General features: G+C 42.1%; 1 protein-coding gene across 3 annotated transcripts in view; it reads left to right on the top strand.

Annotated features, from left to right (window-relative positions):
* Positions 1-16,051, top strand: part of FILIP1 (filamin A interacting protein 1) — a 195,143-nt gene that overhangs the window by 118,901 nt on the left and 60,191 nt on the right. For all 3 annotated transcript variants that reach the window (XM_089921748.1, XM_022590352.2, XM_022590353.3), the window contains one exon: positions 9,957-10,130. In XM_089921748.1, coding sequence (XP_089777874.1) covers positions 9,957-10,130 — 174 coding nt within the window. The remainder of the gene's footprint in view (positions 1-9,956; positions 10,131-16,051) is intronic.

The following is a 16,051-nucleotide window of genomic DNA, read 5'->3' as shown; positions in this document are numbered from 1 at the left end:
TCTGTGGGATGCCAGGCCCCTTATGCGCAGGGAGTCCCCAGAGGGTGACCCACACGTGTTGCACAGCCTGCTCCAGGCTACCGTTTGGCATTTGCCACTTGGCCCTTTTCCCCCCTCCAGCCCACAGCCAGCACTGCTGTGTGAGACCCAGGGCTTTCTCCTCCGTGTACATCAGTTGGTGTCTACTTAGAGGCGGCTCAGACTGATGTGTACGCCGAGAGCGAGATGCCAGATAGAGAGGGCTGCCCCTTCCCGCCTTCCCTGCCGACTGCTGAATTCTAATTTACCAATTCTTCTAGTTCTTATTGGGCTCTCTTACGACAGTCCCTCACCCTGGGACTCAGGCGGGGGTCGAGGCGTCTGGGCTGGAAGGGTGTCGGAGTGACAGACGCTGTGCTGCACTCAGACTCACCCTTCCCCTCTGACCCTGCCCCATTGTCCTTCAACCAAAATGATGCCCTTCCTCCTCTGGAATGAGCTCTTTCCCAGGAAGAGCCGGGGTTCCTCATGCAAATAGCCCTGTGTCAGGGCCACCCAGCCAGTCAGTCCTCCAGACAAGATTACATGGAAGGATTTCACTCAAGCTTGAAAAATACTTCTAGAGACTATACGGGAAGGAGACAATCACAGGATAAAGTAAGGAGGTGAAGAAAATTTACATAAATAAGCAGAATTGGACCAGAGGTGTCTGTATACAGCTATCGGTGCAAGGTCTGGTACAGATGCTGTATCTGTCTTGGGTCTCTCTCCTCTAGCTGGTTTACGTTGATGGGGTTAAATTCATGCAGCTGGGTAAACAACTACAGTGAGAAAACAATCACAGAGTTGTGCCTCAGCAATGACTTCTCCCACGTTTTACGGAATTCAGCTTCTCAACCAGTGCACAGAAAACTGGACTCTGTCTGTCGGACCTGATTACATGTAGGGGTAGGCAGTTCAAGGGCTCTGCCTAAGGTCTTTATTAGCACAGAACCAAAAGCCTGTAGTCTTTTGGAACTTAAGAAACTATACACTGCAGAACCACAGCACTGAATGGGGGAACCTGTGGCCTTATCTAATTTCTAATCCGGGACACAGCAGGTGTCTTGCTATTAATATCCCAATGTGGGTAGAAAAGAAAATAGAAGAGGGCTTCCCTGGTGGCGCAGTGGTTGAGAGTCTGCCTGCCGATGCAGGGTACGCGGGTTCGTGCCCTGGTCCGGGAGGATCCCACATGCCGTGGAGTGGCTGGGCCCATGAGCCATGACTGCTGAGCCTGCGCATCCGGAGCCTGTGCTCCGCAACGGAAGAAGCCACAACAGTGAGAGGCCCGCATACCGCAAAAAAAAAAAAAAAAAAGAAAAAAAAAGAAAACCACATAAGTAAAGAAAATGTGTTTAAATCCATGGATGACTGTCATGTTCAGATAACTAATCACAAGAAAACATGACTGCACTTTTATAATTTTCTACATGGAATTTTACCTTTTTAAAAAAGTGGTATTCTCTAGATAAAGGATTGGGGATGGTTTGTATTTTCTTTTCTTATTTGAACTTTTCGGGGGTGAACAAGGTGGTACTTCTTTTTTAATTGTGGCAAAATATACATAACATTTACCATTTTAACCATTTTTAAGTGTACAATCCATTGGCATTAAATGCATTCACCTTGCTGTGCACTATCACCACCATGCATCCATCTCTAGAATGTTTTTCATCTTCCAAACCTGGAACTCTGTACACATTAAACAATAGCTCTCCATCCTCCTTTCCCTCCTGTCCCTGCCAACCACCACTCTCCTTTGTCTCTATGAATTTGACTTTTCTAAGTACCTCATATAAATGGAATAGTATTTGTCCTTTTGTGACTGGCTTATTTCACTTGGCTAAGTGTCTTCAAGGTTCATCCAGGTTGTAGCATGTGTCAGAATTTCCTTTTTCTCAAAAGGCTGAGCAATATTGGAGGGTATGTATATACTACATCTGTTTATCCATCTGTCAGTGAGTATAGATGTTGTATTCCTCCTTTTGGCGATTGCTAATAGTATGCTGCTATAAACCTAAGTGTTCCCGCTTTCAATTACTGGATCATATGGTAATTTATTAGTAATAGAATTACTGGATGATATGGTAATTTATTTGTAATTTTTTGAAAAACCACCATACTGTTTTCCATAGTGCCTAAACCATTTTACAGTGTACAAGGATTCCAATTTCTCTACATCCTTGCCAATACTTATTTCCTGTTTTTTGTTTTTTTGTTTGTTTTGATGATAGCCATCCTAATGTATGTGAAGTGGGATCTCGTTGTGGTTTTGATTTGCATTTCCCTAATGATCAGCAATATTGAGTGTCTTTTCATGTGCTTGTTGGCCATTTGTATATTTTTAGAGAAATGTCTATTTAGGTATGTATCTGAAAAAACCCAAAAACACAAATTCAAAAAGATACATGCACCCCAATGTTCATAGCAGCATTATTTACAACTGCCAAGATATGGAAGCAACCTAACAAGATATGGAAGCAACAGATGAATGGATAAAGAAGGTGTGTATATGTGTGTGTATATATATATATATACACACACACACACACACACACACACATAAATATATACATACAATGGAATACTACTTAACCATAAAAAAGAACAAAATTTTGCCATTTGTAACACCGTGGATGGACCTGAATGGCATTAAGCTAAGTGAAATAAGTCAGGCAGAGAAAGACAAATACTGTATGATATCACTTATATGTAGAATCTAAAAAATACAACAAACTAGTGAATATACAAAAAAGAAGCAGACTCACAGATATACAGAACAAACTAGTGGTTACCTGTGGGGAGAGGGAAGTGGGGAAGGGCAATACAGGGGTAGGGGATTAAGAGGTACAAACTATTAGGTATAAAGTAAGCCACAAGGATGTATTGTACCACATGGGGAATATAGTCAATATTTTATAATAACTATAAATGGAGTATAAACTTTAAAAATTGTGAATCATTATATTGTACACCTGTAACTTACATAATATTGTATATCAACTATGCTTCAGTAAAATTTTAAAAAGAAACATCTATTTAGGTCTTTTGCCCATTTTAAAATCAGGGTTTTTGTTGTTGTTGTTCAGTTATAGGAGTCCTTTGTATATTCTGGATATTAACCCCTTATCAGATATATGATTTGCAAATATTTTCTCCCATTCTGTGGGTTGCTTTTCACTCTGTTGATTGTGTTCTTTGATACACAGAAGTTTTAAATTTAGATGTAGTTCAACTTATCTATTTTTTATTTTATTGCTTGCTTTTTTGGTGTTATATCCAAGAAATCATTGCCAAATCCAATATTATGAAGTTTTTCCCCTGTTTTCTTCTAAGAGTTTTAGTTCTCCATTCAGGTCTTTGATTCGTTTTGAGTTAATTTTTGTATGTGGTGTAAGGTAAGGGTCCATCTTCATTATTTTGCATCTTCATTCTTTGTGGATATACAGTTTTCCCAGCATCATTTGTTGAAAAGACTATCCTTTTCTATTGAATGGTCTTGGCATTCTGATTGAAAATCATTTGACCATATATGTGAGGTTTTATTTCTGGGATCTCTGTTCTATTCTACTAGTCTAAATGTCTGTATTTATGGCAGTATCACACTGTTTTGATTGCTGTAGCTTTGTTGTAAGTTTTGAAATCAGGAAGTGTGAGACCTCCAACTTTGTTCTCTTTCAAGACTGTTTGGCTCTTTGGGGTCCCTTGAAATTCTATATGCACTTTAGAATGGATTTTTCTATTTCTGCAAAAAACATAATTGGGATTTTTAGGAATTTTACTTTTAAAAATTCAAGCTATCATGGTATTAATAAAAGCAAGTTTAATATGAAAAACAGCATCTGCTTGTGATATTTTAATAAAAGTTTTCTTTTAGATAATATTTGGTCTGAAGTGCTAGAAAGGAGTAATCTTTAATGAACAAGCAGTATAGAGAATTTTAGGCTATTATTAACCATATAGTTGTGGAGAGAAATTTCTCCAGAAAAAACCTAAAGACACATTTTTAGCCCCAATGGCCCTCTAAACTAACCACAGCTGAATCTTCTCCTTGTATGTTGTTTTGTCACTAATTATGTTAACTTTGCTTTCTAACACTGAGGAGCAAAAAAATGGGTTTAATTTCTATAATAATAGCTAATGCCATCATAAATTACTTAGCTTTTTTTCTTCCAATACGTTTATAATATTCCATTTTACCTAACTAAGGTAAATAGTATAATTCAATTTGTATGAGGTTTAAAGATTGTTTCCTGTTGTAACATTCTAGTGGAATGTACTGCTTTTCCTTATTCAGTTTACATATTTTCTTTTCGGAATAAACTTGAGAAGAACAAAGTGACTCCTATATTGCAGACAAGAACGTCAGATGAAAGAGCAGAAGTTGAAAAATGTAATTGTTTAACTCTTTTAAACAAAGCTAAATAATTAAGGTTGTTCTGAGATTTTCAGCGGCAGTTTATGCCTCTCTGACTTCACATCACTTAATTTTACATTTATTTCCACAAATATTTACTGAGTGCCTATAATGTGGGCAGGCACCCTTTAGTAGACGCTGCAGACACAGTCCCTGCTCTCAAAGCAGCTCACAGCCTAAGAAAGAAATAGGCAAGTAAACTAATAAATTACATTATTTAAACAGATACGGAACATTGAGTTGAGTTCCCAGAATGGGAAGGCATTTACAGAATGGGCATATGTTGGTATTCCAGGACCATCTTTTCCAGCGCTCCTTAGCTCAGTGCAGCAATAGACCATATTTATGTGGTTAACTGAATAATTTGAAGAAGTGATGGTGTTTAGAAACCGTGACATTCTGATTCTTCCATAGCATAGAAACAAATTTATTCTTTCCTCAAAATGCATCCTCCAGGGACTTCCCTGGTGTCCAGTGGTTAAGACTCCGTGCTTCCACTGCAGGGGTTGTGGATTTGATCCCTGGTTGGGGAACTAAGATCCCACATGCTGCTTGGCGTGCCCAAAAAGAAAAAAAAAAATGCATCCTCCATTCAAGGTCAACAGCTCTTGGCAGGGAATGTCTTGTTTGAGGTGTGCAATGTCAATAGTTAGGGGCAGGCTTCTCAAACTTCCCACCTGGCTGTGTTCCCTCTCAGCCTAAGTGAGTGGACTGCCAGTCTGGGGATCATGGTGGCATCGTCTAAGAAGCTGTCCCAAGCTGTCCACCTCAAGCAAATGTTTTTTAAGTCTTGTGTTTTGTCCTAAACATTCAAGTAAATATTAATATTGTATTAATCTTCTGAAAGGGTTTTAAACTACTTACCACCTACCCTAGTCTTTAAGTAATCTGAGTGCTTCAAGAGGATGCACCATGTTTAATTTGAAGTTCCACAGCTCATTCTGATTCCTCTGTCCTCCCAAAGTTAGACATGTACCCATTTTAGGAGTGTAGAACAGCTATGTCACATGGGCATAAGAACTAAGCATTCTTTCCTACTCATTATGGGTTTTTCCCAAAGATTAAAAAAACCCACAAGTTTGAAAAATAGTTAAGATTGTCACTAGGCATAATCATCAATGATGGAGTTTTGCCTGTAAAGAAAGCTAAGTTTTGGAAACACTGTCAGTGAAATTCAGTTTCTGAGTACAGTTAAGTCCACCATGGCTGCCCTGCCAGATGCAGGGACATTTTGAAATATCCAGTCTCCTGACTACTCCGTGTTTGCCCTGGGATAACCAACTCGTCCCATCTTGCCTGGAACTGTCCAGATTTGCAGAAGTCCAGCTTTGTGGGATTCTGTTCTTCTTGGTCCCAGGCAAACCAGGACAGTTGGTCACCCTCATTTGCACAGAGGTAGCAAATACTTTCACCAGTTTCTGGGGACCCTCCTAGTTTATGCTGCTGGTCTGAAGTGACCATGATTCCTTGGTGAAGAAGAACCAGTGGAATTGATAACACAGTGAGAACAGGAGAAACCTCTGGGGCAAGCAAGTCCCCGGGAATCAGGTGAGCCTCCTGGGAACCTTGAACAGAGCAGACATTTTAAGTGCTTTTGGTGCTGAATTGGCCTAAAGTAGTGGTTTCTAAGTGCAGCTATGCTTCATAATCACCTGCAGAGATATTTTAAATCACAATTCCTGGGTTACACCATCAGATCTGCTGATTCAGATTTTGTGTTTAACACAGCAGATGGATGATCTTTCCAACCATCTGACCGTGTCACAATCCCGATGCTTAAAAATTCCAAGGCTTCTTGCTGTTCTGTGATAAAATGCAAACTCACTGCCTGGTTTAGAGGCTTTTCATGAGTTGCCCGTTGTTTATCACTTCAGCCTCCTGTGGCCCCAGCCCATGCATCTAAATCTATTCAGTTTGGCCTTTGCCTACAGGTTTCCCTTGGCCAAGAACACTCTTAGCCTAGCTCCACCCCTCTTTCTCTGGCTCAAGTACTTATTGTGAGATTTCGGGTCACTTTCTCCAGGAAGCCTCCTCCGTCAGCTCAGATTCAAGTCAAGTGTTCTTCTGGACCAAGTTCTTAGCCCCCTGTATCTCCTCCATCCCAAGGTTTGTCATGTTATAATGTAAGTGACTTTCAACTGATTGTCTATTTCTCCCTAGACTTCAATGCTTCAGGATGCAATTATATCTCCAGTACTGAATGTGCACAAATATTTATTGAATGGATGATTGGATTCAGCCTTCTTTTGAACTATACCACCTGTGTGGCCTCCACCTGTCCTGTGTCTGTCGCCCCATCCCTACTTTCACAGCAAAGACCAGATACCCACCCTTGACTTTGTGAGACGGATCACACACTCACCTGTCGGCCCCAGGCTTTGCACAGCGGCCCTCTGCTGCCCCCCTGTGTTTGGAATCAGCTCCTTATGCAGCCAATTGAGACAACCCCTTGCTCCACGGGTTGCAGTTTCAATTCTGCAGGCACATCTTTGTTTTGGGCGTCCGTATGTCTCCCTTGGCACAAAGGGGAACCAGGTAGGATGGAAGAGAAGGCTGTGACCCCTCTGTGTCTGCTTCTATACCCTAAGCTCCTATTTATTCTCCTCCATCACCAGGACTAAGTCAGTTGAACATTTTCATTGTCTCTTCTTCCTATGACCTCCTTTTCTCCCCTTTCTAGAGCCCTCTTCAAAGTATTCCTCCCTCTGTGTCCTTTTACATCTACGTAAATACAGTGGCCTATTTAGCAGCTCCCCAGCACCCTAAGACTTTCCTTGCTTGTGATAAAACTTCCAAGTGGGGGCTTCCCTGGTGGCGCAGTGGTTGAGAGTCCACCTGCCGATGCAGGGGACACGGGTTCGTGCCCCAGTCCGGGAAGATCCCACATGCCGCGGAGCGGCTGGGCCCGTGAGCCATGGCCGCTGAGCCTGCGCGTCCGGAGCCTGTGCTCCGCGACGGGAGAGGCCACAACAGTGAGAGGCCCACGTACCGCAGAAAAAAAAAAAAACACAAAAAACCAACAACAACAACAAAAACTTCCGAGTGAAAATAGTAACGTTCAAGGATAGGAACTTTCTTACATTTTGAACTTCAGTCTTTTCTACAAAAATTAACAAGACTCTCAGAGGCGTAAAGTGGTTTTATCCCCAAAACGTAGGATCTTAATTACATAAATTGAATCACATGTTTAAAGTAATGAAAAAAATTTATTGTGATCACATCTTTATTATTCCATTGATTAAACAGATATCACAATATGAATATTTGATTTACTATAGTAAACTATTCTCAATAGTAGTGATTTATGGGCAACATTCGTCTTCCTTCTATGATCATTATTACAGCAATTAAAAAGCTTTTAGTTAGTCCCTGAAGAGTAATGTGGCTCTAAATACATAATGCACAGTGTTACATAACCATAGCCTCTTTTTCTTTGGTAATTGGCGTCTAGGGTAATTGAACTCAGAATGAAATGTCTGGTATATGCGGCATAACACAGTCAACACAGTTCAAGCATAAGCACATTTTTTAGGGAGAAAAGAAATAGGTGTTTCACATCAGTCGTTTTCTTCCAAGAGAACTAGAAAGATTTGGTTAAAAAGAAAGATACGGGCTTCCCTGGTGGTGCAGTGGTTGAGAGTCCGCCCTTCGATGCAGGGGACACGGGTTTGTGCCCCGGTCCGGGACGCGGAGCGGCTAGGCCCCTGAGCCATGGCCGCTGAGCCTGCGCGTCCAGAGCCTGTGCTCCGCGACGGGAGAGGCCACAACAGTGAGAGGCCCGCGTACCGCAAAAAAAAAAGAAAGATACCAATAATATTTACATATTTTTAAAGTGGATAGCTTAAACTTTTAAATTAAAATAGCTACTTATTTACAGTTGCAAAGCTCTTTGTTTACATTGTCTGCCTGAAGACTGAGAACAATGGACATACCTTGGACCCCTTCAGTACAGGGTCACCATACACAGATGTGGAGTTGTGCCTTGCATAGGGGTGCCTGGCAGAGGGACTGAATAGGCGTGAACTACAGCCCACTCTTTGCTCCTTAGGCAGGCTGCACTCTGACTCAGGGTTGTGTCTTCTGGAAGAAGCGGGCACCTCTTTCTAATTTGCACAAAGACACTGTACAGCTAGCCTGACTCTGTGTCTGTGCTTCGTCCTTTCGCCCTGCATGGAAACACATTGCCTTTCCGTTCAACTATTTTCTGACTTTAACTTTCTCGCTAATTCCAAACCACTGGTTGCTTCAAAATTAATATTTTCCATTTTTATCTTGAAAGGAGCACATGTATATGTGGCAGAGACAACATAGGGAAAATTTGCAAATTCCAGTCCAGTGACGTTTCTGTAATAAATTCGTCTTTAGCCATTTGGAATTAGATGAATTTGGAGACTACGAAAAAGCAATAAAAGTGAGAAATCTCAAAAAAGACAAACTTTATAATGGTCCTGTCTCAGGGCTAACTAGTTAGCTCCCTTGTTTAGAATACTGTGATAACGAGCCAGGTTTATGATTTAAAACCCCCAGTTAGCATAACACAGGGGAAAACTCTATTCCATCGTCACAGACTGAAATTCTGTTGCCACCAGTGTGTTCTTTGGTACAAGTTGGGATGAAGTAAGGGTACTTCATACTCATCACCATTACTGGAAAAACAAGTATACAACCAGATGGGAGTACGTTTGGTCAAAGTCAGTTCCGTCATAACTACAAAGTTCATCATTCCTCATGAGTAGAAAATACATCCAGATGTATTTGCATTATGTGATGGGAAACACAGTCAATGTGATTGAAAGCCTATAATCATGTGGTTTTCTCAAGAGCTTCAACAAGACACTAAAGTTTTGCTAATAAACCAAAAGAACAACTCTGACCCCACCAACCTGACTCTGACTGGCAGTGTGGATATTACAGGAGTTAAGTTTCACCTTCAGCGGGAATACATTAGATTGAGAAGCCCAGCCCAGCACCATGAGAGCTCCCAACCATGTGTTTCTGTGCAAAATGAATCACTTGATGGGAAACAGGAAATCACTAATAAAGGCTGTTTTTGTTAATTATACACGGAGTTAGAACCGGAATAGGGGAGAGCAGGGGTTTTTTTTAAAGCCAGATTTGAATACTGTATATTGAGGGCATAAACAGAAAACTAGAAAACTTTAAATTGTCATTGACCTCATGTGCACTGAAAAAGGGCTAAGTGTCCCCAGGAGCAGTCCTCCCCCTTCTCAGAATCACTGCTACTTAGATCAAGCACTTTTTATGTAGTTAATATTAGCACAAACCCTTTTTCTGCTTGCCGGCTTCCTAGCAACCTGAAGCAGAGTATCTGTTTGCCAATCTGCTTTTGGTAAAAAAAAAAAAAAAAAAAAAAAAGAACGAACAAAAAACACCCAGTAAATTTGCCCATAGCCCTGACGAGACAGGAATATATTCAATAAACTCCGTGTTGATTTTGTGAGCCCGGCATAGGATTTATGTTGTCAACCGTCTGACCTTGCTGCACTTTCCACCACAGGCCAGGGAAGATGTGATCCACATGCTGAAGACGGAGAAAACCAAGCCTGAGGTTCTGGAGGCTCATTACGGGTCTGCGGAGCCAGAGAAAGTGCTGCGGGTCCTGCACCGAGATGCCATCCTGGCCCAGGAGAAGTCCATAGGGGAAGATGTGTATGAGAAACCCATCTCAGAGGTAAAAACATACCCCGACAAGTCCCTGAGAAGGAAGCCTCAGAGGGATGTCTCCACATCCTTCCATTTTACACGCTTTAACGTTTTCTTTCAAAGGCAAGCATTTTATGATGCCCTAATATAGAATTAAAGTATAATTAAATAATTCAGAATTACTGTGGATACATTTCATTGATAAGAATTGTAGAAGTATTTCCTTAAATATACTTAAAGCCCAAAATATGTTTCTCATGTGATTATCATAGTTACCTGCTCTTCAGTCTTATTCTTTTATTTCTCTAAGAAGGGATATGTGTAAAAATTTGAGGTGCTTATGGGTTTTAGCATTGAATTTTCAGATTATTATCAAATTGGTAGCCTAAAATTAAACTGATTTTTATTATTGATATTTATGGTTATAAAGCCACTCAGTTTTGATATCTCATAGACCATTAAAATGGTCTCATGTGAATGGCTAAAACATAAAAGTTGAAGCAAAATCCCAATGAAGGCTTAGGGCAGCTCTTTAAGATGAAAGGGAATCTAATAGGACAATATTTAATCATTTTATACAAGACTGTATTAGGAACTATCAACTATTGTTGTTAATTACCCATGATATTACATGTTAAAAATACTCTCATATCATAGCAGAAGTTCAATGAAGAATCAGGGAACCAGTTGATGGATCTAGCCATACTGACTCTTCGGAATTCATGTCAAAAAAAAAATCATAGATATGAAATTAGTATCATAAATGAATAAAGAACACAGAAATGAAAAGTGCGAAGCAATTTATTGTAATTTAGCTTAAGACAAGCCTTTGCAGCAGCTCAGCTTGACAGATCTCAGAAAGACCTGCTTTAGAAAGTATTCACGACAGATTGACAGCCCATAATTTTCTAATTTCTGCAACCAGGATGAACTGGAGCTCTGTTCTCATCTTTTCCTTAAGCATTAAGAGATAATTGTCAATATGTGATAGAATAGAGTCAACTGGCTGAATCCACTTTCATGTTTGGGATAACCCACAGTTATTAGCTGCCTGTAGCTTTGGGCAGGTCACTTCAGCTCTTTAAGCCTGAGTGTTCTTCTCTGTCAGGTGCACATCTCATAGAGTTGTGAGGATTAAATGAAGCAACGCCTGTAAAACTTTTAACATAGTGTCTGGAACATACTAGCTACTCAACAAATATCAGCCATTAGTATTTGCTGGGAGCTGAGGGTGATAATTGCTCACACTCTTATTTAGCTCCAAACCTGGAGAGACTCGAGGAGTAAAAGACAGAGAGAGGTCAAAATATCGGTTTTTTTGTTTTGTTTTGTTTTGTTTTTTTTGCAGTACGCAGGTCTCTCACTGCTGTGGCCTCTCCCGTTGCGGAGCACAGGCTCCGGATGCGCAGGCCCAGCGGCCATGGCTCACGGGCCCAGCCACCCCGCGGCATGTGGGATCTTCCCGGACCGGGGCACGAACCCGTGTCCCCTGCATCGGCAGGCGGACTCTCAACCACTGCGCCACCAGGGAAGCCCAAAATATCAGTTTTATATTATTATTATAATCACCTGGACTGAAGAACTTGGCTTGGATAAATAGTATCATTTGGGCTTCTTAGTTCTTTTCTCCCAAGTTAGAGCTTGGTATGACCTCTCAAGGAAGAGGTAGGTCTGCAGATCACACACATCCAGAATCACTGCCTCTGACCCACTGAGTTCTATGGACAGTACATAAAGGAAGGCGTTTCCAACTTACCTTCAGAAAGTAGGCCTAACCCAAGTGGACAGAGGAGCAGAGCAGAAAACACCCACCTTTCTTTTGGGTTGTCCTGTTGGAGTTCGCTTAAGCTGGGCATGCTTCTTGGTTCCTTTCTCCCCTCAACTCAACAATCTGAACAGTTGTTCCTCCCTTGGGGAGGAAGGAATAAGGAGGTAGAGGGAAGGACAGAAGCTACTTTTCCCAACACTGGCAAAATGGTGAAGTCCTGCTTTGTGAGAGAAACAGAATGCTGAAAGGAGAAAAGATTTCTTCCACCATTTACAGATTTTTGGTTTCTTAATCCTTTGGGCTTAATAATCAAGTTCCTGTTGCTCAGGGGCAAGAGAGTTGCTTCCAAGTTCATGATGTAAGAATCCCATATATTACTGTTCCATTAGCCTCCTGGTATCATGAGAAGATAGTCCAGCTCTTGTTCCTAGAAGCCATGCTGTACCTCAAGCCAAAAATCACTGCTGCTTATTCCAATTTTCATCCCAAATTAGGCCCAGCTAGGTCATCCAACAGAACTCACCAAAGGTTAAGCAGTGAACCCAATATGGTGGACCCCCCTCTCTTGCCAGGTATCTGGGGAGAAATTAAGCAGCAAATATTAAATCCCCCTGAACTTCCTTGTAAACTAAAGTCTGAGATATCAAAGTTCATAATTCTTAAGCAAAATTGCAAAGAAATTAAGGGTTCAGTTTCTTTCCTTCCCAAATTCTTATTCTGCTTAGCCTTAGCCAGAAGGATCTTAATCTTAGGCATTTTCAAAGTTGAATTAATACATCCTGAAGTCCTTTATTCTGTGTTTACTCAAAGAGTCCAAAGATTATTAGGACATGTGCAGTTATCATAGTACCAACCTCACATTCATAAATTGTTAAAAATGCAAGAAAAGCCCCAGGTCCAAGGTCCATTTTTCTCAAGTGTAATAATATTCCTTGACCTCAGGACCCAGCACAAAGCAGGCTCATGTCACCAAGATCAAGGCAGAGACTTAGAGGGTGTCTGAGGGAAGGAGGGTGGATAGAGAAAATCTTCAGGTACAACAGGATGCCAGTCAGTGTGGGGGAACTTGTCCCCATCAGACAGAGCCTGCCGCCATCAAGAGGCTAATAATTGTGGGAAATGGCGAATCCTGGGTTGGGTGGAGGAATCTGTTTCATGCATTATCCTTGCCCTCAGTGAGTGGCATTTGAAACCTATCTGTCTTTTTGTGAAGTTTAGGGATTTGCAGTGGTGACATCCTCCATGCCTCGGTCTTATTTTAGGTGCTCTACTTTTCCACCTGCATATTTTTATTTATTTATTTATTTTTGGCTGCGTTGGGTCTTTGTTGCTGTGCGTGGGCTTCTCATTGCAGTGGCTCCTCTTGTTGCGGAGCACGGGCTCTAGGCTCGCAGGCTTCAGTAGTTGTGGCATGCAGGCTCGGTAGTTGTGGTTCGCGGACTCTAGAGTGCAGGCTCAGTAGTTGTGGCGCACGGGCTTAGTTGCTCCCCAGCACGTGGGATCTTCCCGGACCAGGGCTCGAACCCGTGTCCCCTGCATTGGCAGGCAGATTCTTAATCACTGCGCCGCCAGGGAAGCCCCCACCTGCATATGTGAAACCTTGTGAATCTTTTTCTTTTTTCAGCCATGATGTCCAGGCCTAGGAAACCCATCTTGTACTGGTGGTTTTCCTTACTGCCCCCTTGTTTCGGTGTGGTATTACCCCTTCCCGCAGGTGACCTTCTGAAGCCTGTCTGCCTTGGGACCTAGTGGGGACCTAACCTTACCCAGGTGACCATTCCTCAGAACTTCGCCTTCCCTCGTGTTTGAACTCTCTAATTCTTGGGTAACTTGTCCTACTCAAGGCAACAAAAATGTTTTCTTTTGTCACAACCTTTCCTCCAGTAGGAAGGCTCAGCTGAGTTTTATTGTTATTGTTGTTTTTGACCAGTTTTTCAAATGGCCCCTTCTTTCTCTATCACTATTTTAGGGATCGTAGAGTTTTTGTTTGTTTGCCTCTAACTTCCCCTATGCTTTCAGACCCAGACATTTGTTTTCTGAATATTACCTTCCGTATTGTGTAGTGTGTGGTCACCCTCAGTGAGAGAAGCAAAACCAAGGAGTTATGAGTCTGCCAAAAGGATCCTTTGTTCAACACAAATCTTATCTACTTGTATGTTCTTGAGTTGGATGATCTCCTAAGGAGTCTTTTCCCATCACAGCACACTGGTATTTGGGCTGAATCTGCTGCTGTCCTGCCTGAATCCCCTTTTGTTTGTCTCATCTTTCCTTCGAAATCTACATCTCCAAGTTTCTTGAGCATGTTCACTCAGGGCCCATCTACCATGGCTGACACCATGAAACTCATCCCAAATTGCTTTACATATCCTACCCTGATCTCAGATTTTAATTCTTCAGCATGTCTATATTTTATGTAACCATTTTGAATAGCTGTTGCAGTCTTCAAGAGAAAGGGCCCCAACTGATCTCATGAAGAACCACCTGCAGTTTGACAGCATGTTCCTCAAACGTTTCCTTGATCCCGACACGCTCTTTGTGGGGCAGTCATGCTGTTCTGCTCTCTAGGCTCTCCTGTCTCTACCTCCTCTGTCACCCATTCTGATTCAACAAAGACTAAAATCTCTCTCTCTCTCTTTTTTTTTTAATAGCCCTATCTTTAAGGGCACTTAGATCCATTTCCCTTTTTGGTCTTTCCAGTTTGGTCCTTAAGGCCTCATGTTTCCTCTTAAGTAGATTTCTCTCTCTTCTCAAATTCCTTAATATTTTTCCCATTAGCTCTCTGTTGATAACAGAGCTAAAATCATTCCCTAAACCATGATCCTTTTGTCTGAAACATACTGAAATTTCTCCCCATCTCAAGTCCCTGAACTTCTTCTCCACCAACTTGATTCAGGTACACTCTTTCCTTAGTAAATTTTGGCCTTTGTTGCTATAATGATCTCATTCAATTTTCCTTCCACCTCTGTCCAAGTGGGAGCTACATTTCCAAAGTAATAGGTGCCCATTTCGCTTTCACTATTCAGTAATAAGAACTACCATTCCTCTGTGGTTGAGCCACAATTTGGAGCCTGAAAACCCAAAGCCATGGGACACAGTATACATGATTAATGAATCCACTGGGAGGTGGTCTTCAGAGTCTCTGGACAAGCCACACAGATCCAAGAGGTCAGCCCACTTCAGTTCTCTCCTAGGAGCTCAGTGCAGTTCCAAACAAAATAACGAGAAACAGGGTCTGGCACAGCTGATCTGTTGCTACCTATGTTAGTTCTTACATCCTGAATTTAAAACTGAAAACTAGATCCTCACACAGTAATGCTTTATTGCTAAAGAGGAATTTACTACCTTTGCAGTTTAAAATCTGGTCCGCAGGGCTTCCCTGGTGGCACAGTGGTTAAGAATCTGCCTGCCAATGCAGGGGACATGGGTTCGAGCCCTGGTCCGGGAAGATCCCACATGCCGCAGAGCAACTAAGCCTGTGCGCCACAACTACTGAGCCTGCACTGTAGAGCCCACGAGCCACAACTACTGAACCCATGTGCCACAACTACCAAAGCCCACACTCCTAGAGCCCATGCTCTGCAACAAGGGAAGCCACTGCAATGAGAAGCCCGCGCACCACAAGGAAGAGTAGCCCCCGCTTGCCACAACTAGAAAGCCCGTGCGCAGCAATGAAGACCCAACGCAGCCAAAAATAAATTAAAAAAAAAAAAAAAGAAAGTCTGGTCTGCAGTTCTGGGTGAAAAACGCAGCTCACACACCAATGTGTCAGCATCCTTCCGGATGCATGAAAGGACAAAAAGACTGTCTTCCTGATTATGCAACCAGTGCTGAGGTCAAGCTGTACTGGTGTAGGTGAGGTGAACACAGCCCACAGAGACAACAGCAGCTACTCCAGGGGCCTAGTCCCAGCACGGTAGCTTCTGAGAACAGCCAATCTCAAAGGCCCACACGGACAGAACATACTAAAGCTAGGGCCTAGCAATCCTACCTAGGCTGCCCTGGAACAATTAATATCAACATATGCTGTTTTTCCTCCAGATGCCCCTACAGTGTTTCTCTCTCCGGGTATCTCAGTCAACCATCCAATTAATAACACCTCCATCTTTGCCTCCCGAGTTCCTTGAATGGATTGAGGGATAACTGCAGGAGTCTGACAGATGACTTGAAACATTAACTTTATT

Source organism: Delphinapterus leucas, chromosome 12 (assembly GCF_059928025.1).
Source record: "Delphinapterus leucas isolate spDelLeu-1000000601 "Yukka" chromosome 12, BTC_Dleu_Yukka2, whole genome shotgun sequence".
NCBI lineage: Eukaryota > Metazoa > Chordata > Mammalia > Artiodactyla > Monodontidae > Delphinapterus > Delphinapterus leucas.
This window is presented reverse-complemented; position numbering and strand designations above follow the sequence as displayed.